At 41.9% G+C, this 24,047-nt stretch overlaps 1 protein-coding gene across 1 annotated transcript in view; it reads left to right on the top strand.

Moving 5' to 3' along the window:
- Window positions 1-24,047, top strand: part of PIEZO2 (piezo type mechanosensitive ion channel component 2) — a 474,200-nt gene that overhangs the window by 396,832 nt on the left and 53,321 nt on the right. Inside the window, 2 exon segments of the mRNA XM_078785142.1 lie at window positions 15,043-15,231; window positions 15,352-15,691. Coding sequence (XP_078641268.1) covers window positions 15,043-15,231; window positions 15,352-15,691 — 529 coding nt within the window.

Raw genomic sequence — 24,047 nt, 5'->3', positions numbered from 1 at the left:
CAATCAGCGATCCTATGCCTTTAAGTCAGGTAGTAATTAGGGATAAGGTGCTGAGTTTATATGATAAAGTAAATGAGCAGGAAGGTGAGGGATAAGGTGTTGAGTTTATGTTATGACGTAAAAGAACAGGAAGGTGTGGTTATTTGTAATTTGTTTTCTGTGTTGGGTCATTATTTGTAAGACGTAAATACATCAAATATAAGATGTAAATACATTTTCTTTGTGGTTCAATTCGACCAAATATCATTTTCTTTGTGGTTCAAGTCGACCAATTCTCATTTTCTTTGTGGTTCAATTCGACCAATTCTCATTTTCGTTGTGGTTCAATTCGACCAAATATCATTTTCTTTGTGGTTCAATGCAATCAAATATCATTTTCTTTGTGGTTCAAGTCGACTGAATCTCATTTTCTTTGTGGTTCAAGTCGACCAATTCTCATTTTATTTGTGGTTCAATTCGACCAATTCTCATTTTATATGTGGTTCAATTCGATAAATTCTCATTTTCTTTGTGGTTCAATTCGACCAATTCTCATTTTTTTTGTGGTTCAATTCGACCAAATCTCATTTTCTTTGTGGTTCAATTCGACCAAATCTCATTTTCTTTGTGGTTCAATTCGAGCAAATCTCATTTTCTTTGTGGTTCAATTCGACCAAATCTCATTTTCTTTGTGGTTCAATTCGACCAAATCTCATTTTCTTTGTGGTTCAATTCGACCAATTCTCATTTTATATGTGGTTCAATTCGATAAATTCTCATTTTCTTTGTGGTTCAATTCGACCAATTCTCATTTTTTTTGTGGTTCAATTCGACCAAATCTCATTTTCTTTGTGGTTCAATTCGACCAAATCTCATTTTCTTTGTGGTTCAATTCGACCAAATCTCATTTTCTTTGTGGTTCAATTCGACCAATTCTCATTTTCTTTGTGGTTCAAGTCGACCAATTCTCATTTTCTTTGTGGTTCAATTCGACCAATTCTCATTTTCTTTGTGGTTCAATTCGACCAATTCTCATTTTTTTGTGGTTCAATTCGACCAATTCTCATTTTTTTGTGGTTAAATTTGACCAAATCTCATTTTCTTTGTGGTTCAATTCGACCAAATCTCATTTTCTTTGTGGTTCAATTCGACCCATTCTAATTTTCTTAGTGGTTCAATTCGACCAAATCTCGTTTTCTTTGTGGTTCAAGTCGACCAAATCTCGTTTTCTTTATGGTTCAAGTCGACCAAATCTCGTTTTCTTTATGGTTCAAGTCGACCGAATCTCATTTTCGTTTTGGTTCAAGTCGACCAAATCTTATTTTCGTTGTGGTTCAAGTCGACCAAATCTCATTTTCTTTGTGGTTCAAGTCGACCAAATCTCGTTTTCTTTATGGTTCAAGTCGACCAAATGTCGTTTTCTTTGTGGTTCAAGTCGACCAAATCTCGTTTTCTTTATGGTTCAAGTCGACCAAATCTCGTTTTCTTTGTGGTTCAAGTCGACCAAATCTCGTTTTCTTTATGGTTCAAGTCGACAAAATCTCGTTTTATTTGTGGTTCAATTCGATAAATTCTCATTTTCTTTGTGGTTCAATTCCACGAAATCTCATTTTCTTTGTGGTTCAATTCGACTGATTCTCATTTTCTTTGTGGTTCAATTTGACCAATTCTTGTTTTCTTTGTGGTTCAAGTCGACCAAATCTCGTTTTCTTTGTGGTTCAGGTCGACCAAATCTCGTTTTCTTTATGGTTCAAGTCGACCGAATCTCATTTTCGTTGTGGTTCAAGTCGACCAAATCTTATTATCGTTGTGGTTCAAGTCGACCAAATCTCATTTTCTTTGTGGTTCAAGTCGACCAAATCTCGTTTTCTTTATGGTTCAAGTCGACCAAATCTCGTTTTCTTTGTGGTTCAAGTCGACCAAATCTCGTTTTCTTTATGGTTCAAGTCGACCAAATCTTGTTTCTTTATGGTTCAAGTCGACCAAATCCCATTTTATTTGTGGTTCAATTCGACCAAATCCCATTTTCTTTATGATTCAATTCAAACAAATCTCGTTTTCTTTGTGGTTCAAGTCGACCAAATCTCGTTTTCTTTATGGTTCAAGTCGACCAAATCTTGTTTCTTTATGGTTCAAGTCGACCAAATCCCATTTTATTTGTGGTTCAATTCGACCAAATCTCGTTTTCTTTACGGTTCAAGTCGACCAAATCTCGTTTTCTTTGTGGTTCAAGTCGACCAAATCTCGTTTTCTTTATGGTTCAAGTCGACCAAATCTCGTTTTCTTTGTGGTTCAAGTCGACCAAATCTCATTTTCTTTGTGGTTCAAGTCGACCAAATCTTGTTTCTTTATGGTTCAAGTCGACCAAATCTCATTTTCTTTGTGGTTCAAGTCGACCAAATCTCATTTTCGTTGTGGTTCAAGTCGACCGAATCTCATTTTCATTGTGGTTCAAGTCGACCAAATTTCGTTTTCTTTGTGGTTCAAGTCGACCAAATCTCATTTTCTTTGTGGTTCAAGTCGACCAAATCTCGTTTTCTTTATGGTTCAAGTCGACAAAATCTCGTTTTCTTTATGGTTCAAGTCGACCAAATCTCGTTTTCTTTATGGTTCAAGTCGACCAAATCTCGTTTTCTTTATGGTTCAAGTCGACCAAATCTCGTTTTCTTTGTGGTTCAAGTCGACCAAATCTCGTTTTCTTTATGGTTCAAGTCGACAAAATCTCGTTTTCTTTATGGTTCAAGTCGACCGAATCTCATTTTCGTTTTGGTTCAAGTCGACCAAATCTTATTTTCGTTGTGGTTCAAGTCGACCAAATCTCATTTTCTTTGTGGTTCAAGTCGACCAAATCTCGTTTTCTTTGTGGTTCAAGTCGACAAAATCTCGTTTTCTTTGTGGTTCAAGTCGACCAAATCTCGTTTTCTTTGTGGTTCAAGTCGACAAAATCTCGTTTTCTTTATGGTTCAAGTCGACCGAATCTCATTTTCGTTTTGGTTCAAGTCGACCAAATCTTATTTTCGTTGTGGTTCAAGTCGACCAAATCTCATTTTCTTTGTGGTTCAAGTCGACCAAATCTCGTTTTCTTTATGGTTCAAGTCGACCAAATCTCGTTTTCTTTGTGGTTCAAGTCGACCAAATCTCGTTTTCTTTATGGTTCAAGTCGACAAAATCTCGTTTTATTTGTGGTTCAATTCGATAAATTCTCATTTTCTTTGTGGTTCAATTCCACGAAACCTCATTTTCTTTGTGGTTCAATTCGACTGATTCTCATTTTCTTTGTGGTTCAATTCGACCAATTCTTGTTTTCTTTGTGGTTCAAGTCGACCAAATCTCGTTTTCTTTGTGGTTCAGGTCGACCAAATCTCGTTTTCTTTGTGGTTCAAGTCGACCAAATCTCATTTTCTTTATGGTTCAAGTCGACCGAATCTCATTTTCGTTGTGGTTCAAGTCGACCAAATCTTATTTTCGTTGTGGTTCAAGTCGACCAAATCTCATTTTCTTTGTGGTTCAAGTCGACCAAATCTCGTTTTCTTTATGGTTCAAGTCGACCAAATCTCGTTTTCTTTGTGGTTCAAGTCGACCAAATCTCGTTTTCTTTATGGTTCAAGTCGACCAAATCTCGTTTTCTTTATGGTTCAAGTCGACCAAATCTTGTTTCTTTATGGTTCAAGTCGACCAAATCCCATTTTATTTGTGGTTCAATTCGACCAAATCCCATTTTCTTTATGATTCAATTCAAACAAATCTCGTTTTCTTTGTGGTTCAAGTCGACCAAATCTCGTTTTCTTTATGGTTCAAGTCGACCAAATCTTGTTTCTTTATGGTTCAAGTCGACCAAATCCCATTTTATTTGTGGTTCAATTCGACCAAATCTCGTTTTCTTTATGGTTCAAGTCGACCAAATCTCGTTTTCTTTGTGGTTCAAGTCGACCAAATCTCGTTTTCTTTATGGTTCAAGTCGACCAAATCTCGTTTTATTTGTGGTTCAAGTCGACCAAATCTCATTTTCTTTGTGGTTCAAGTCGACCAAATCTTGTTTCTTTATGGTTCAAGTCGACCAAATCTCATTTTCTTTGTGGTTCAAGTCGACCAAATCTCATTTTCGTTGTGGTTCAAGTCGACCAAATCTCATTTTCGTTGTGGTTCAAGTCAACCGAATCTCATTTTCATTGTGGTTTAAGTCGACCAAATTTCGTTTTCTTTGTGGTTCAAGTCGACCAAATCTCATTTTCTTTGTGGTTCAAGTCGACCAATTCTCATTACCCTCGCCAGAGGAGAGGGTATTGCATTTGAGTCCGTTTGTTTTTGTCTGTTTGTCTGTTTGTCCGCACAGAATAAATATGATTTTCTCTGCAACCGTTGGTCCGATTGAGAGGAAATGTCTACCATAGGTGCAACTCCACCTGTATAATTTTTTTAATGATAATAATCATGACGTTATCAGTCACGTGTTTCGGCCGCCATCTTGAAAAAATCGAAAAACTTTGCACCATATCTCCGAACGCGCTGAATGGAAAAAATTGAGACATGGCTCATTGTAAAGAACTCTCCATGTGGAATAAAATATATTAATGATGATGTCATAGGTGCCTCCATTATGACGTCATAATTCGACAAGTACAAAACTTCATCTGATCAAGATGAAATTGCTTGAGCATAATGTAGGAGTAAATTCGTTTAGAAAAAAAAAATGATGATGTCATCGGTCACGTGGTTCGGCCGCCATATTTGATTCAACACAAAAGCCTGAAAACCACTGAAAATACATCCTGGCAAGGGTTTGCAATCTCTGATTGCTCTTTTTCTTGTTTTATTTGTGGTTCAAGTCGACCAAATCTCATTTTCTTTGTGGTTCAAGTCGACCAAATCTCATGTTCTTTGTGGTTCAAGTCAATCAAATATCATTTTCTTTGTGGTTCAATTCGACCAAATCCTATTTTATTTGTGGTTTACGTCAACTGAATCTCATTTTCGTGGCGGTTCAAGTCGACCAAATCTCGTTTTCGTTGTGGTTCAAGTCGACCAAATCTCGTTTTCGTTGTGGTTCAAGTCGACCAAATATCTTTTTTTTTTTGTCGTTTATGTCAACCAAATCTCATTTTCTTTGTGGTTCAAGTCGACCAAATCTCATTTTCTTTGTGGTTCAAGTCGACTAAATCTCATTTTCGTGGCGGTTCAAGTCGACCAAATCTCATTTTCTTTGTGGTTCAAGTCGACCAAATCTCGTTTTCGCTGTGGTTCAAGTCGACCAAATCCTATTTTCTTTGTGGTTCAAGTCGACCAAATATCTTTTTTTTTTGTCGTTTATGTCAACCAAATCTCATTTTCTTTGTGGTTCAAGTCGACCAAATCTCATTTTGTGTATAATTATGAATGTTGAACCTTTTGTTAATTTACTCGAGTGGCATCTGAGCTACCCTTGGGTGTTATTTACTTCCACAAGCATTTGTTGGCATTGCTAGATGTGTTCAACTATCATGTTTTCACCATACCTTGGTGCAGTAGGTACGTTTTTAAATGATTTGAAATTATGGCGTCCTTAATCATGAACTTGGTGACAGAGCAATGCTACAAATAGTCAAAATCTACAATTAAATGGATTGAATCTGGTACAAATGGAACTGTAGGACAGTTAATAAGTCCTGTCCTGAAGGAGAACGTCAACAATGTGTGTATTGCATTTCTTTATGCATACATCATGTTAATCCTTTTATTTAATATACACGTTGTCTATTTGATTGACGCATACACATCGCTGCAGCAACTGCTGTTTCAGGTGGACTTTGAAAAGGTTAATACATCACGACTGCCCAAAGCATAAATCCCTCACTTCGTCATTTTGTTTTCAATAACATTGAGGCTCTTTGAAGAACGAGGTGACAAAGCATAAAAAGGGCAACACTGGGGCCACAGCAGGCCAAAACAAGCAAAGCATGAATGAAGAGGGAAACAGGAAAGAGAGAAAGAGAGACCACACAGTAACCTCTAAGTTAGAGAGAGGGTTGAGTTATGGTTGGCTTAGGTAGGGTTATTGGGGTGACAAAAGATTTACGGCAGGGATTAGTCTTCCTGCCATTCTCTAGATGGGCCTTAAAAAACAAGTTTCCTTGCACCCCTTTATTAGAAAATGTTCAGTGGCATCACAACAAAGCTCTGAGTATCTCAGCTTACAGTCAAGTATGTTGTGTAAATAGGCGAGTGACAGGTAAAGAGATGCGAGTGTTTGAAGTAGGTGACCTTCAGCCCGCTTTGGCCAATTTGGCGCACACCTTTCTGTATGATTTGGCTTACGTATGAATCACAAACAATCACAAACGCAACCAAATGGCACAGTGAAGCATCACATTCAACGGAAGGTGTCAGATTGGATACACGAAAGAAAGGTGTAGGATGCAGAACGAACTGTCGTCCTGTTGTGATAGTTTGTTTCTCGGTGCATAGGGCCAACAGGTATCGGAGTATTGAATAATTGTCATTTAACTCCATGTAATATATTTCGAAGATGTCAATACTATTTGAATGGGGATGGATTTTCTTATTTGTTGGTCTATACTCTGAAATAATAAATATTATTTGTACAATTCTGTCAAATATTAAGGTCAAATGGTCTTACGAAATATCAATGGCTTGGTATCTTACATCATTCGGGTTAAATTTTGTCATCAAAATAATTTTATCAACACTGGAGAGTGACGTTCTTCTTGCTTTTTATCTTTTTAGAGATTAAAACCCATGGACCAGGAAATGAACATTAATCTGTTCCCTCCCAAGTATAAATGGTCATTACAGTATGACATAACTTTTGACATCATATGACTGGACAAATTATTTTCTTGTATGAGGGACATGAATACAGATCTGCTCTGGAGCACGGAGCAGTGACTGAATCCAACTTCTGTGAATCTGTCACTTGTCATCGCATGTGCTGTCAAAAATACACACGAAAGGCTGCACATGTCGCAAAGCAAGACAGCGAAAGACCGTCTACCTGAGCCAGGTGTCCTTCAAAAAACATCAAGATCTGACTCGGTCCCATCTTACTATAATTCACCAAATGTCCGTCCCTCTGTCTGTCCGTCCGTCTGTCTGTCTGTTCCCAGGTACCGCAAAAACGGCTGAACCGATCACAACGATATTTGGGGTGGGTAATCCTGGGACCCCCTGGAGTAAACTAGGCTATATTGTTTTTCCAATTTTTCCAATTTCTCCAATATCCAATTTTTCCAATTTTCCAATTTTTCCAATTTCTCCAATATCCAATTTTTCCAATATCCAATTTCTCCAATATCCAATTTTTCCAATATCCAATTTTTCCAATTTTCCAATTTTTCCAATTTCTCCAATATCCAATTTTTCCAATATCCAATTTTTCCCATATCCAATTTTTCCAATATCCAATTTTTCCAATATCCAATTTTTCCAATTTCTCCAATATCCAATTTTTCCAATATCCAATTTTTCCAATTTTCCAATTTTTCCAATTTCTCCAATATCCAATTTTTCCAATATCCAATTTTTCCAATATCCAATTTTTCCAATATCCAATTTCTCCAATATCCAATTTCTCCAATATCCAATTTGTCCAATTTCTCCATTATCCAATTTTTTCAATTTTCCAGTTTTTTTCAAACATGATGGAATAATATTTACCGATATGAACAGCGATGTGGCTATTATTGAAATTCTACAAATACTGTTTAGATTTTGATGACTTGCATGTGATATGATTTAACGGATGTTTATATAAATCGTTGAAAAAAAAAAAAGCCTATAATTTCTGATATTTTTCCCTTTCATTTGGGCCTCACAATTCAAGCCCCGCCCGTAGGACGGGTACCGTTGCTAGTATAATAAATACAAATGTATCATCTTTAATTGTGTCAAGAAACATGGCGACTTCAAATTGATCAACATCGTCCCACAACAATGAGAAAGGCATTACAGTCTCTGCTGCAGAAAGGGTTTGTGACACTTTATTGCTGGAAAAAGTATCTGGTTTTGAACCAGAAGTACCATAAAAAATGTCTAGCTCAGATACTAACAAGAGCTGCCGATTTGCTGCTTCTTGTTATCTAAAAATATGTACAGAGTGGTATGGCCTATGATATGAAAGTATTGTTGCAAATCTACCGAAATCACCTACCAGAGTGTGGTCATGCAGTTGGTCAAAGTTATCATGATGAAAAGATGAAAAAACTCCTTCTGAAGCACTTTGGGCAAGCAGTCAAGTTAAGGTCACAAACAAATGTCAATCAACCGGAACTGATGTGCAGCGCACAGGTTGACATGGAGGCTACGATCACCAAGATCACAAGACTCACGAGGATGGCTTCGAGGCAAGCAGTCGCACATGACTTAGCCTCGCCACAAGAACCAGGAAGACATATGCGTGTTTGGAGGCACTCTGCCAGAACTTGCAAGATTGATTGAAGACGGTGCTCGAAAGCGATAATCTGCATGCACACAGTCAAACAAGGGTGACAGGTGTATTCCGACCAATACAAGAATCTCTTGTGAGTTGAGATGAGATCGACAGTCAATTCCTTGACATAGGACAGAAACAGTCCCTTACTTTCCAATTTTGGACCGAGTACATCGATGACGTCCATCTCGCCTTAGACGACATTTCAGCTGAAAAAACTGTAAACTGGGACGATCACTTAAAGTGTGTGGCGGACATTTTGTTCTCTGCATTTGCATATGATCGTCAAAATTATACCCAATGGGGACCTCACTATGTGTCTGAGACGAGAATGCTTCATGAAACAGCACCGGCTGTCCAAGAAGGAAAACACGCCGGGACAACATGATCAGCAGGGACGTCATTCAACAATGTTGGGTCGGATCTAGGCCTTGATCAATTGATTGTCAGTGATTCGAAATCACGACAAGGTGGCATAGGCAGGCAACATAATGCTAAAGTGGTACCTGACTGTATATGTGAGAAGTGACATTATGAGGAACTTCAAGAAAATGTGCGGTCTGGATGATCACCAGGAGCTGATTCATCATGACTTGGGTTCCTCTCAAATCCTGAAAGACGAGACTGATATCCACACCGTCACACAGATCAATGATCGCCATGAAAATGCTTTGTCGAATCAAAGCTACTGGTGATTGCATCAAGAGCCGGAGCAGAAGCACTGCTGACTGCCAAGAGCAAAGTCCGATTTAGGTTGGTATTTATCATATGTGGTCAGCTGGTGTTTAGAATGTACCAACCAAAATCAGATTTGGTCGATATAAACATCTCGAGGTACAAGGTCCTTTGTAAGACACCAAAACAGAATGATGGCCTCTCACCATGCAATGACAGCCTAAATCATCAGATCGACAGAGCCAAGTGTGCAGTTTGGGAAAGGCACACATAGTGCAGTGATGCACCATCTCCTACAGACCATGGTTCGAGCCTGGAAGTTGACGACCAAGTACCACGACTCATGACGCAAGCAGAAGCGCCAAATGGACTTTTTGAATTCACTACATGCGGATGTGAATAAACAAAATGAGCCTCGCAATACTGTAAGTGTTCCAAGCTAGAATTGGGGTTCACTCCAGTCTGTGCGTATGAAGCGGATGATGACCGCTGCAACAACCAGCAGAGGGCACCGACAGCATTGATGTTGATGATGATGTTGATGTTGATGTTGATGTTGATGTTGATGATGATGATGATGATGATGAGTATAAATTGGAAAGTAGACGTATGGTCACCAGAGACATATTGTAACAGGGACTACATATTGTATCGAAACTATCATGCATGTTTACATATTTTATTTGTTACACATTGTATCGATACTATCATGCAGATTTACATATTTTATTTGTTACACATTTTATCGAAACTATCATGCATATTCGCATATTTTATTTGTTACACATTGCATCGAAAATATCATGCATATTTACATATTTTATTTGTTACATATTGTATCGAAACTATCATGCATGTTTACATATTTTATTTGTTACATATTGTAAGAAGGCCAAATATTTTATTATTTATTTTATTTGTTCATTTATTATATTTATTTTACATATTTTATTTGTTACATGTTGTATCAAAAGGGACTACACATTGTATCGATATTATCATGCATATTCACATATTTTATTTGTTACATATTGTATCAAAAGGGACTACACATTGTATCGATACTATCATGCATATTCACATATTTTATTTGTTACATATTGTATCAAAAGGGACTACACATTGTATCGATATTATCATGCATATTCACATATTTTATTTGTTACATATTGTATCAAAAGGGACTACACATTTTATCGAAACTATCATGCATATTTACATATTTTATTTGTTACACATTTTATCGAAACTATCATGCATATTCACATATTTTATTTGTTACACATTTTATCGAAACTATCATGCATATTTACATATTTTATTTGTTACACATTTTCTCGAAACTATCATGCATATTCGCATATTTTATTTGTTACACATTGCATCGAAAATATCATGCATATTTACATATTTTATTTGTTACATATTGTATCGAAACTATCATGCATGTTTACATATTTTATTTGTTACTCATTGTATCGAAACTATCATGCATATTTACATATTTTATTTGTTACTCATTGTATCGAAACTATCATGCATATTTACATATTTTATTTGTTACTCATTGTATCGAAACTATCATGCATATTTACATATTTTATTTGTTACTCATTGTATCGAAACTATCATGCATATTTACATATTTTATTTGTTACACATTGTATCGAAACTATCATGCATATTTACATATTTTATTTGTTACACATTGCATCGAAAATATCATGCATATTTACATATTTTATTTGTTACACATTGTATCGAAACTATCATGCATATTTACATATTTTATTTGTTACTCATTGTATCGAAACTATCATGTATATTTACATATTTTATTTGTTACACATTGTATCGAAACTATCATGCATATTTACATATTTTATTTGTTACACATTGCATCGAAAATATCATGCATATTTACATATTTTATTTGTTACACATTGTATCGAAACTATCATGCATATTTACATATTTTATTTGTTACTCATTGTATCGAAACTATCATGCATATTTACATATTTTATTTGTTACACATTGTATCGAAACTATCATGCATATTTACATATTTTATTTGTTACACATTGTATCGAAACTATCATGCATATTTACATATTTTATTTGTTACTCATTGTATCGAAACTATCATGCATATTTACATATTTTATTTGTTACACATTGCATCGAAAATATCATGCATATTTACATATTTTATTTGTTACTCATTGTATCGAAAATATCATGCATATTTACATATTTTATTTGTTACTCATTGTATCGAAACTATCATGCATATTTACATATTTTATTTGTTACTCATTGTATCGAAACTATCATGCATATTTACATATTTTATTTGTTCACATCCTTCTGTGTATGAACAACTTTAAAATAAGGCCAAATAAATAAAGGTGTTTCTCAGGGACTCTTTTTTTTTTCAAAAATAAGTGCGTGCGGGTATAATTTGTTTGTTCTTTTTATTTTTATCCTTGACAAAAATCATTGGGTTAGAAGGTCGTTTTGCGCTCATTTTCCATTTTCTTTTGTAGTTTCAGAAATGATGAGACCAAAAATATAGATTTGAGTTGTTTTCATAGACTTTTCTTTCAAAAATTGTGCATCAGGTAGAATTCTGTTTATTTCACAACAGCATTAGTTGTAAGATCTGCAAATGGATTTATAATGTTGGAAAGACACGTTTGAAAATATATTTTTGAGAGGAACATATTCTATTTCATGTCCTTGATGGATTGAGTGGAATTTTTGTCTGAAGCGATGCTCGGCATTTGATTGGTTAAAGAGTATTTGCTCTTGATAGTATGTACCGATGTATAGAAAAACTAGTCCTTTGTCGCATACAATGCCTGCCATTCAAAAGTATTCTTATCAATGAAAGGATTATCCAAAAACACATCAGACCCCTTCATTTTTAGTGAATTTTTAGTGTGTGCCAAATTGACCGAAACAACCTGAAGGTGAACTATTTCAGACCCTTGTGACCTATTCAGATCCTCGTGACCTATTTCAGACTCATGACCTACTTCATACCACAATGACCTATTTCAGACACCCATGACCTATTTTAGTCCCTTGTGACCTATTTCAGACCCTTGTGACCTATTTCAGACCCTTGACCTATTTCAGACCCTTGTGACCTATTCAGACCCTTGTGACCTATTCCAGATCCTCATGACCTATTTCAGACCCCCATGACCTATTTCAGACCCTCATGACCTATTCCAGACCCTCATGACCTATTTCAGACCCTCATGACCTATTTCAGACACTCGTGACCTATTTCAGACCCTCGTGGCCTATTTCAGACCCCCGTGACCTATTTCAGACCCCCGTGACATTTCAGACCATCATGACCTATTTCCGACCCTCGTGACCTATCTACAGACCATCGTGACCTATTTCAGAGGCTCATGATATATTTAAGACCCTCGTGACATATTTCAGACCCTCGTGGCATATTTCAGACCCTCGTGGCATATTTCAGACCCTCGTGGCATATTTCAGACCCTCGTGGCATATTTCAGACCCTCGTGGCATATTTCAGACCCTCGTGGCATATTTCAGACCCTCGTGGCATATTTCAGACCTTTGTGGCCTATTTCAGACCCTCGTGGCCTATGTCAGACCTTTGTGGCCTATTTCAGACCCTCATGGCCTATTTGACCCTCGTGACCCATTTCAGACCATCGTGACCTATTTCAGACCCTCGTGACCTATTTCAGACCCTCGTGACTTATTTCAGACCCTTGTGGCCTATTTCAGACCCTCGTGGCCTATTTCAGACCCTTGTGGCCTATTTCAGACCCCTCTGACCTATTCAGATCGTCATGACCTATTTCAGACCCTCATGACCTATTTCAAACCCTCATGGCCTATTTCAAACCCGCATGACCTATTTCAGATCCGCGTGACCTATTTCATACCTTCGTGACCTATTTCATACCATCGTGACCTATTTCATACCCTCGTGACCGATTTCAGACGCCCATGGCCTATTTCAGACCATCATGACCTATTCCGTACCCTCGTGACCTATTCCATACCCTCATGACCTATTTCAGATGCTCATGGTCTATTTCAGACCATCATGACCTATTCCAGATCCTCGTGACCTATTTAAGACGCTCATGACCTATTTAAGAACCTCGTGACCTATTCCAGACCCTCGTGGCATATTTCAGACCCTCGTGGCATATTTCAGACCCTCGTGGCATATTTCAGACCCTCGTGGCATATTCCAGACCCTCGTGGCATATTCCAGACCCTCGTGGCATATTCCAGACCCTCGTGGCATATTTCAGACCTTTGTGGCCTATTTCAGACCCTGGTGGCCTATGTCACACCTTTGTGGCCTATTTCAGACCCTCGTGACCTATTTCAGACCCTCGTGACCTATTTCAGACCCTCGTGACCTATTTCAGACCCACGTGAGCTATTTCAGACCCTTGTGGCCTATTTCAGACCCTTGTGGCCTATTTCAGACCCTTGTGGCCAATTTCAGACCCTTGTGGCCTATTTCAGACCCCCTGGCCTATTTCAGACCTGTGACCTATTCAGATCGTGATGACCTATTTCAGACCCTCATGACATATTTCAAACCCTTATGGCCTATTGCAGATCCTCGTGACCTATTTCATACCCTCGTGACCTATTTCGTACCCTCGTGACCTATTTCGTACCCTCGTGACCTATTTCAGACGCTCATGGCCTATTCCAGACCATCATGACCTATTTCATACCCTTGTGATCTATTTCATACCCTCGTGACCTATTTCAGATGCTCATGGTCTATTTCAGACCATCATAACCTATTTCAGACCATCATGACCTATTTCAGACCCTCATGACCTATTTCAGACCCTCATGACCTATTTCAGACCTTCATGACCTATTTCAGACCTTCATGACCTATTTCAGACCTTCATGACCTATTTCAGACCATCATAACCTATTTCAGACCATCATGACCTATTTCAGACCTTCATGACCTATTTCAGACCTTCATGACCTATTTCAGACCTTCATGACCTATTTCAGACCTTCATGACCTATTTCAGACCTTCATGACCTATTTCAGACCCTCATATATTTTTACCTGCCACTCCTATATTCATGCCACATACCTTTTCTGAAAGCTGATATCCTCAGCTTTTTTGTGGTATCATTGTACCTTTTCTAACAGGGGAGCAACGGGGCCACCAAATAGCTCATTTGGTCTTTGTACTAGATGTATGTGAGATGACATTAAATGGTGGTGCACCACCGGATACCTTGGAAAAAAGAGAGCGCTAAACCATCTGTGGATGTCAGTTCCACAAATGGGAGTAAATAGGAACAAAAGAGTTGAGGTGGTGCACCAGGATTGTGCAAGTTTAACGAAGTTGAGGTTAATGGAGTACATGTGTATCGGAGGGCACTGCATCAATAACAAGGAGGGTTAAAATCATAAGCCTTCCTACAATCTCTTCTGAAATATTCATCCATGTCAGCAAATGCATGAGCACATCAACCACGAGGTGTGGGAAGATCAGTTTCTGCCGGTCGTGTTTTCACCACGACAATGCCCGACCATGTTGTGTTGCTCGTGTAAGAATTCTCCAAAGGGTAAAGGTTTGAAGTAATCGCACATCCGCCATGTTCTCCGGATATTGTGCCCCGTGACTTGTGGTTGTTTTCAGAAACGAGACACCTTCATAGGGGCAACCTCTCCAGCAGGTCACGGTTGGCATCAGAAAATGACCTTGAATAAAGCTTTGCTCCAGCCTTCACATCATGGATTTATATGGACAAATCATGTCCAACATTCCTCGGGGACCGTGCTGAGGAGTGACGTGTTGTCGTTTGTGTCCTACATGTTTGTTACAAACCTCTACAACCTACATTTGAAGTGCCCTCTTATTTTCACAAGTTACCTGTAATGTATTTATAGGTCGTGTCCTGTGTTGCAGATCACTGTGGTGATCAAGTATTTCTTCCAGTTTGGATTTTTTCCCTGGAATTCCGAAGCATCACTCACCTACAATGCCGACCAGCCGTTTTTTGCTCCTGCCATCATCGGTGTTGAGAAGAAGGAGGGCTATGTGTACTATGATCTAGTACAGTTACTCACACTCTTTTTCCATCGTTCTATCCTCAAGGTGAGTGCTGTGTGTTTCGAATAACAAGTTTATCAAGATGTCCAATTGAAGCAAGTGTCTTTTTTTTTATTTGAAGCATGACTTGACACTCTGGTTGCCATTCTTCTCTCCACACTCCAGTGTCATGGTCTATGGGATGATGTTGCCCAAGGAACTGAAACGGCTCAATGTGATAATGGAGCTGAGAAGGAAGGTTATGGACAGCAGGATGAGCAAGAGTGGATAGGTGGAGAGACGGGAAGTGTGCGGAGCGGCTTCCAGCCATCGGTACCCTCCAGTAGCGATGCCGGACGCATTTCTTCATGCGTCCCTCGATGCCAACGGCCGACACAGCTTTGTTTCCGGTCATCAAGGCTACCTGCCCCAGCGTGCCTGTCGGGCACCCGGAGACGCTCCTCTGGCCTATCGCAGGTGTCCGGTGTCTCACAGCCACTATCATCTCTCCACAACTGTAAGAACGGTGAGGAATTCCCACAATTGGAAAGACATTGGTTCCCTGAGAGGCCCAGGTAAAGGTATGTTCCTAAAATATTCTAATTTAGTTCCCATGTCCAACATCATGGTCTAATGATGACTTATGATATGCGGATCACCGTTTGTTCATGGGAATGTGATGGCTTCCCCTGAAACCTTCACATTTTTCCTTCTCCCTCATTTCCCCACCGACTTTTCGGAGGGTATTTAACACCTTGCACAGGTCACCTGCATAGTTCCAGTTGAACATCGTGTGTGGAGTAAAGAGCCCCAAAATAGTTGTGCTCCTTACCTCGCACACGTTAACACCTTGCACAGGTCACCTGCATCATTCTAGTTGAACATCGTGTGTGGAGTAAAGAGCCCCAAAAGAGTTGTGCTCCTTACCTCGCACACATTAACACCTTGCACAGGTCACCTGCATAGTTCCAGTTGAACATCGTGTATGGAGTAAAGAGCCCCCAAAGAGTTGTGCTCCTTACCTCGCACACATTAACACCTTGCACAGGTCACCTGCATAGTTCTAGTTGAACATCGTGTATGGAGTAAAGAGCCCCCAAAGAGTTGTGCTCCTTACCTCGCACACATTAACACCTTGCACAGGTCACCTGCATAGTTCTAGTTGAACATCGTGTATGGAGTAAAGAGCCCCCAAAGAGTTGTGCTCCATACCTCACACACATTTTTCTGTCTCAATCCCACAACAAATAAAATACACAATTACACCAACCATGAACCCACAAGACAAATCCACAACTACCTGGTGTAGGCATCCACCTCTATCTTCATACAATTGTAACGATTGCTACCTGCCACAAAAATGCCAAAATATGTCGTGATGGAAATCCGCAAAAGGATTGTGGTGTCATTCCTTCCTTGTCATTCCTTCCCTATCATTCCTTCCTTGTCATTCCTTCCCTATCATTCCTTCCTTGTCATTCCTTCCCTATCATTCCTTCCTTGTCATTCCTTTCTTGTCATTCCTTCCCTGTCATTCCTTCCTTGTCATTCCTACCTTGTCATTCCTTCCTTGTCATTCCTTCCCTATCATTCCTTCCTTGTCATTCCTTCCCTGTCATTCCTTCCCTGTCATTCCTTCTCTGTCATTCTTTGCTTGTCATTCCCTCCCTGTCATTCCTTCCTTGTCATTCCTTTCCTATCATTCCTTCCTTGTCATTCCTTCCCTGTCATTCCTTCCTTGTCATTCCTTACTTGTCATTCCTTCCTTGTCATTCCTACCTTATCATTCCTTCCTTGTCATTCCTTCCCTATCATTCCTTCCTTGTCATTCCTTCCCTGTCATTCCTGCCCTGTCATTCCTTCCTTGTCATTCCTTCCCTGTCATTCCTTCCTTGTCATTCCTTCCCTGTCATTCCTTCCTTGTCATTCCTTCCCTATCATTCCTTCCTCATTGGTTTGGTTGTTTTTGTGGGTTCCATCCCAACATGTTATTTAATTTTTTTAAATGTATTTTTACCTTCGCCACCAAAGGTGAATGGAGGTTGTGTTTTCACCCCTGTCTTCTGTCTTTGTATATCCGTTTGTCGGTTTGTGAACAAGATATCTCAAAAAGTTGAGGACGGATTCGGACGGAATTTGGCAGAGATGTAGCGTGTGTGACAAGGACGAAATGATTGGATTTTGGTGAAGATCCGGATCCGGCTACTATAATTTTTTAAGTGATTCTTCACCATTGGGAGATCGGGCCAAAAACGATACATAGCAGGATATCTCAAAAAATATGGATGGATTTGGAAGAAACTTGGTGGACAGTTTTGGTGTTTGACAAGGACAAATAGATTCGATTTTGGTGAAGATCTGAATAAGGATTTAGATATGAGAATTATTTAATTTATCAAGTGATTCTTCACTCACCGAGACACAAACACACACACACACACACACACACACACACACACACACACATATATACACACACACAGAAACACACACACAGAGACACACACACACACACACATACATATATACACACACACAGAAACACACATACAGAGACACACACATACACACACAGAGAGACACACACACACATGCAGACACACATGCACACATACATACACGCACAGACACACACACACACACACACACACACACATGATTCTCTCTCACACATCAACGTATTGGCGTTGTCTTCAACCAGCACAATGAGCATCAATTTAATGCAGCAGCAGCAGCAGCAGCACACAGGTAGAACATCCACCATCTGGAGTCTGCAGCAGGTTCACTTGCATTTCATGAAGTACCAAACCCAGGGACAGCCACTACCTTCGTATGTGATACATCGACGGGACAATCCCGCCCTTTCAAACCTGCGACATTCCGTCGTACAGTCTTCGACACTCTTCGCTCACTCGTGCACGCGCGGGTATTCGAGGCTTTCGAGCAACCCATCAACCCATCACCACTCACTTCCGCACTACTTCTGGCCACACATGCACGTGCGCCATTGAGCCAAGCAATGTCTTCAATGCCAACGCTCAAAGATCCAAGGCCATACTGTCACACCACTTGGTACTTTTTCAACACTAGATGGGCATTTCGACAGGGTCCATGTGGATATTGTCGGTCGTCTACCACCACCAAATGGTCACCGCTATTTGCTGGCTTGTATTGACTACTTCACTCATTGGCCGAAGGCTACACCTACAGCTGGCATCACCGCACCCACCATCGACAGGGCTTTTCTTTTTTTTTCTTTTTTGTATACAGAATCGAGGCTCGTGAAAGAGCTAACATTTATCACAAAAAGAAATCAAAGAGACAACAAACAAAGTATATAAAAAGGGGAGCGGTAGACAAGATGGGGAGAGAAGGGGAAGCACATAAACACGACATTTGAGAGCAGGGAGAGGGATTGTGTGGGAGGGAGAGGGATTGGGGGAAGGCGGCAAGGGAAGGGGGGTGGGGGGGGGGGGGTGGGAGAAGTATAAAACACAAGGACACCAAGGATTTCCACGAAAGAAGTTGGTATTTAAAAAAAGTGGATTTTGGGTGAAATTAGCGGGGGTAGAAAAGATCCAGGTTTTGGATGGGGGAAGATAATAGATGGTGGTGAACAGCTGTTTAAAAGACCTGGAGGGTGGAGTGGGATTGAAGAGAGTGAGGGAGTTTGTTCCAGAGGTGGGAGAAAAGAGGAATGAAGGAGTGAAGGTGAGCAGAGAGTCTTGATTTTGGCAGTTTAACCATAAGAGGGTTGCAGGCAGATCTTGTGCGACCTGTAGGAATATTTGGGGGACAGAGCCCAGAGAGAGCTGGAGGAGCAAGGCCGGAGAGGAGTCGGTAGAAGACAGAAAGACCACCAACCTGCCTGCGGTGAGTAAGAGAAAGGCCCTCGGAGGTAGCTTCATCACGGGAGCTTCCAATGATTCTGAACGCTTTGGTTTCAACAGCGTGAAGACGACCGAGGTGTGAGGCAGGAGCACCAGCCCAGAGGGGGGAACAGTATTCCATTGAGCTGCGGATGAAAGCGTTATATGTGGTGAGGAGCTCAGGTGTGCCAAGGAAGGACTTCGCTCGACGGAGGATGCCCAGTCGGCGACTGGCTTTGGAGGCCAGATTTGAAATGTGGTTTTCCCAGGAAAGATCGTGGCAGATAGTGAGACCCAAAAGCTTGAGTGACAGAACTTCTTGGAGAGGATTATACAGAAAGTAGATGGGAGGGTTGTCCAGTCGGTCTTTTCGGAGAGACATCGTAAGAGTGTGAGATTTGTCAGGATTGAAAGACATGTTCCACTTGTTTGCCCAGTCTGTGATTTTGTCCAGGTCTGCAGAGAGTGAGGAGGCTGCAGACTGCCGATCTGAGGGATGAGGAATGGAGGGCAGAGAGTGGAGTCATCAGCAAAGAGATAGAAAGGATTTTCAAGAGAGTCGGAGAGATCATTGATGAAGACCAGAAAAAGCACAGGGCCCAGAACACTGCCTTGGGGAACTCCAGCCTGAACAGGAAGAGGAGATGAGAGAAACCCATTCAGGGCCACACGTTGACTACGACTAGATAGGAAGTCTGCCAGCCATGCGTGGAGATTTCCATGGATACCAAAGGAGGAGGGTTTGGTGAGCAGAGCGGGGTGCCAGACCGTATCGAAGGCACGTGATATGTCGAGGGAGACAGCTCTAATTTCCTGTTTGGCATTGAGGACCTCCATCCATTGTTGAGATAGCAGAAGCAGCATGTCCAGAGCAGAGTGACCAAGTCTGAAACCAAATTGATGATCAGAGTTCAAGCCATTGGAGAAGTGGAAAGATTTCATATCCGAAGCAATGATGGATTCCATGACTTTGCTGATAATTGGGAGAAGGCTGATTGGTCTGTAGTTGCTAGGATCTGTTTTTGCACCTTTTTGTGTAAAGCGGTGATGTTGGCTGATTTCCAAGCAGATGGCAGATGACCTTGAGCAAAAGAGAGGGAGAAGAGAACAGAGAGGGAGTGAAAGAGCGGAAGAACAGGATTTTAGGACCCGTGGACTGATGCCGTCAGATCCAGTTGCAGAATCAGAGTCGAGGGTTGACAGAAACTTTTCCACCTTGTCAGGAGGAAAGGACACCGAGTCCAGGAGCAGCTGGGGACGACTGGGTACGGTTGGGTACAGAGAGGGATGGGTTTGGGACACAAGATTTAGAGGCGAACACAGAGTTGAGGCATTCAGCTTTTTCACGTGCGGAGTCAGCTGTGTAGCCATTTGAGGTGAGGGAGGGGATGGAGGGGGAACAAACACCAGAAACAGATTTGACCAGACGCCACCAGGATTTGGAAGAGGGAGACAGACAGGAGAGTTCGGTCTTGAGAACGGAGAGATATTGTTTCCTGGCTCTCCTGAGGGTGGACACACACTTGTTTCAGGCTTTGTGAAAGGAAATGAGATTTCCTTTCGTTGGATTTGCTTTCCAGGAGATGAAAGCAAGTTGTTTCAGGGCAACAGCCTCACCACAAGATTCCATGTACCATGGACGGGAGGAAGGGTATGACAACTGAAGACGAGATGGGATAAATCTGTGCATGAGAGAGAGCAATTTACTTTGGAAGAATTCCCTGGATGAGTTGATGTCAGAGGCGGTAGAGATTGGAGACCATTCCAGATGATTGATGGCTGCTTGAAGACCTTGCCAGTTGGCCTGAGTGAAATGCCAGACTCGTCGACGCTGAGGAGGCTCCCTGAGAATGGTCAGAGAGATGTCCACTTTAACAAGCACATGATCAGATGAGCCGATTGGAGCAGAAGAAGAGCAGCAGACATTTTCAGGGAAGTTAGTCATAACCAAGTCCAGAAGAGAAGATGCTCCGTTGACTGAGACCCGGGTCGGGAAATTGACAGATTGAGTCAGTCCCAGTGAGTCGCAGAAGTCCTTTGCTGAGGAGCCATGGCTGGTGAGAGAGGTACCCACACCTCGCCAACTGGCATGGCTTTGGTTCACACCTGGACCGCACGTTTTGGTGTTCCATCAACCATCACTACGGATGGTGGTGGCCAGTTTGAATCGGCTCTATTTCGCGAGATGACTCGACTCCTGGGTACCGACCGTATGGGAACCACCTCTTACCATTCAGCAGCGAATGGCATGGTGGAGCATTTCCACCACCAACTCGAGTCTTCCCTGAAAGTGACAACTCCACTCATTGGACGGACGTCGTACCTATGGTCTTAATGGGTACCCAAGCTGCTCTGAAAGATGACCTTAGTTGCTCCATCGCAGATCTGGTGTACAGTGCCACGCTTCATCTCCCAGGAGAATTCTTCTCGGCGTCTGATGACACCTTGCCCAGTGCCAGCAACTATGCCCACCAACTTGGTACGGCCATGCAGCACCTCAGGTCTACACCAGCATGTGTACGGCCATGCACACCTCAGGTCTACACCAGCATGTGTACGGCCATGTACACCTCAGGGCTACACCAACTTGGTACGGCCATGCACACCTCAGGTCTACACCAACTTGGTACGGCCATGCAGCACCTCAGGGCTACACCAACTTGGTACGGCCATGCAGCACCTCAGGTCTACACCAACCTAGTACGGTCATGCAGCACCTCAGGTCGACACCAACTTGGTACGGCCATGCAGCACCTCGGGGCTACACCAACTTGGTACGGCCATGCAGCACCTCAGGTCGACACCAACTTGGTTCGGCCATGCAGCACCTCAGGGCTACACCAACTTGGTACGGCCATGCAGCACCTCAAGTCGACACCAACTTGGTACGGCCATGCAGCCCCTCAGGTCTACACCAACTTGGTACGGCCATGCAGCACCTCGGGTCTACACCAACTTGGTACGGCCATGCAGCACCTCGGGTCTACACCAACTTGGTACGGCCATGCAGCACCTCGGGTCTACACCAACTTGGTATGGCCATGCACACCTCAGGGCTACATGGGCTTGGGTATCATGTACATGACTCGGCACGATATTTATGAGCACAATTTGCTGTCGATCATTTCTTGTTTTGGCTGAGTTGTTAGGGTGCTTTTTACATTTGGCAACCAACACCTATTATTTTGTTGTTTCCTGTAGTTCAAGTAATACATTGGCAGGTGAGTACTGTAGTGGCACCATTTTGCCTTTGGTATGTAGTATGTAATATGTAAACGTGTTGCACCCCCCACCCCCGGTCTCAAAGAGAACATTGCAAATTTTATCTCCCCCAGGGATTTACTCAAAGCCGAAACAGTTTCTCAAGCATGAGGATTGTATGAGCCTTCACCACATGACATGTGTTCTTATGAAATAACAGTTTATTGAGAGAGATCACAAGACCAGTAATTGGAGAATCCCAAGATACGAGATAGACAGACATAAATAAATGCAGATAAATAAATAAATATACTTTTTGATCCGGTAAAATGAAAAACACATCATACAATAATATAACCCATGGTGATGGTGCAATGAGCACAAAATCATTCATTCACGATGGGGTCCAGGCAAGGGCTTTCAAAGGATCCCAGAGATCAATACTGCTCAAGCAGTTCTTCAGACCACAGTATGGAGCAGTGAGTAGCATGGATCAGCCCACAGTGGCAGCACCTCAGAGAGAGCAGACAGTGCAGAGAGACAGTGGGGCAGAGAGAGCAGAGAGACAGTGGGGCAGAGAGAGCAGAGAGACAGTGGGGCAGAGAGAGCAGAGAGACAGTGGGGCAGAGAGAGCAGAGAGACAGTGGGGCAGAGAGAGCAGAGAGACAGTGGGGCAGAGAGAGCAGAGAGACAGTGGGGCAGAGAGACAGTGGGGCAGAGAGACAGTGGGGCAGAGAGAGCAGAGAGACAGTGGGGCAGAGAGAGCAGAGAGACAGTGGGGCAGAGAGAGCAGAGAGACAGTGGGGCAGAGAGCAGAGAGACAGTGGGGCAGAGAGACCAGAGAGACAGTGGAGCAGACAGAGCAGAGAGCAAAATGCAAGAGCTCTTCAAGAGCTGCCCAAGAGAACAACCCAGGAAGAGAGCGAGAGAGCTGGAAGGGTGACGAGAGCTCAAAGGGTGACAAGAGAGTTGGAAGGAAGACAAGAGAGCTGGAAGGGTGACAAGAGAGCTGGAATGGAGACAAGAGAGCTGGAAGGGAGACAAGAGAGCTGGAAGGGAGACGAGAGAGCTGGAAGGGTGACAAGAGAGTTGGAAGGAAGACAAGAGAGCTGGAAGGGTGACAAGAGAGCTGGAATGGAGACAAGAGAGCTGGAAGGGAGACAAGAGAGCTGGAAGGGAGACAAGGGAGCTGGAAGGGAGACAAGAGAGCTGGAAGGGACACAAGAGAGTTGGAAGGGAGACAAGAGAGCTGGAAGGGCCGTCTGACACAAGAGAGAAGAGAAAGCACACCCAGCTCACTGCCTCGACTCGAAAGGGCTACCGCCTTCCTCAACACACCAGCCCAACTGACTCGCCGCTGAGCATGGCCCCAATGATCACCTCCTCATGGTCATGCCTGATTGTCTCTCCTCTTCGACCGACTCCACCACTCACTGCACGCCAATGATGCTGCATTAGCATCATGCGGGCCGGCTGACGTCACAGCGCCTCTCAAACCATCGCGGACCGTGGCAAGGTTTTTAAATTCACACACAGGATTCAAACATGTCAAAAATCCCCTGTGGTACCTCCCCATCCTCGCCTTGTGTGGTTGTCATGCCTGGTTCACAGAGAGGACAAAAACGGATAACGCTTCCTAACGTCTATGTCAAATCTGCCACTCGCATCGCACGCAACAACAGCACAACTTCACTCAAACAGGTCCCTGTTTAGAAAACATGTTGTAACAATTTAACCTATGCGAACACACGGGCCACGCTAACTGAACATGCTGCGGAATTTATACCCCTTCCAATGTACCAATATGAATAT

Source organism: Myxine glutinosa, chromosome 9 (assembly GCF_964187855.1).
Source record: "Myxine glutinosa chromosome 9, kmMyxGlut1.1, whole genome shotgun sequence".
Taxonomy (NCBI): Eukaryota; Metazoa; Chordata; class Myxini; order Myxiniformes; family Myxinidae; genus Myxine; species Myxine glutinosa.
The sequence above is the reverse complement of the archived record's forward strand: the minus strand, read 5'-3'. Positions and strand labels throughout refer to the sequence as shown.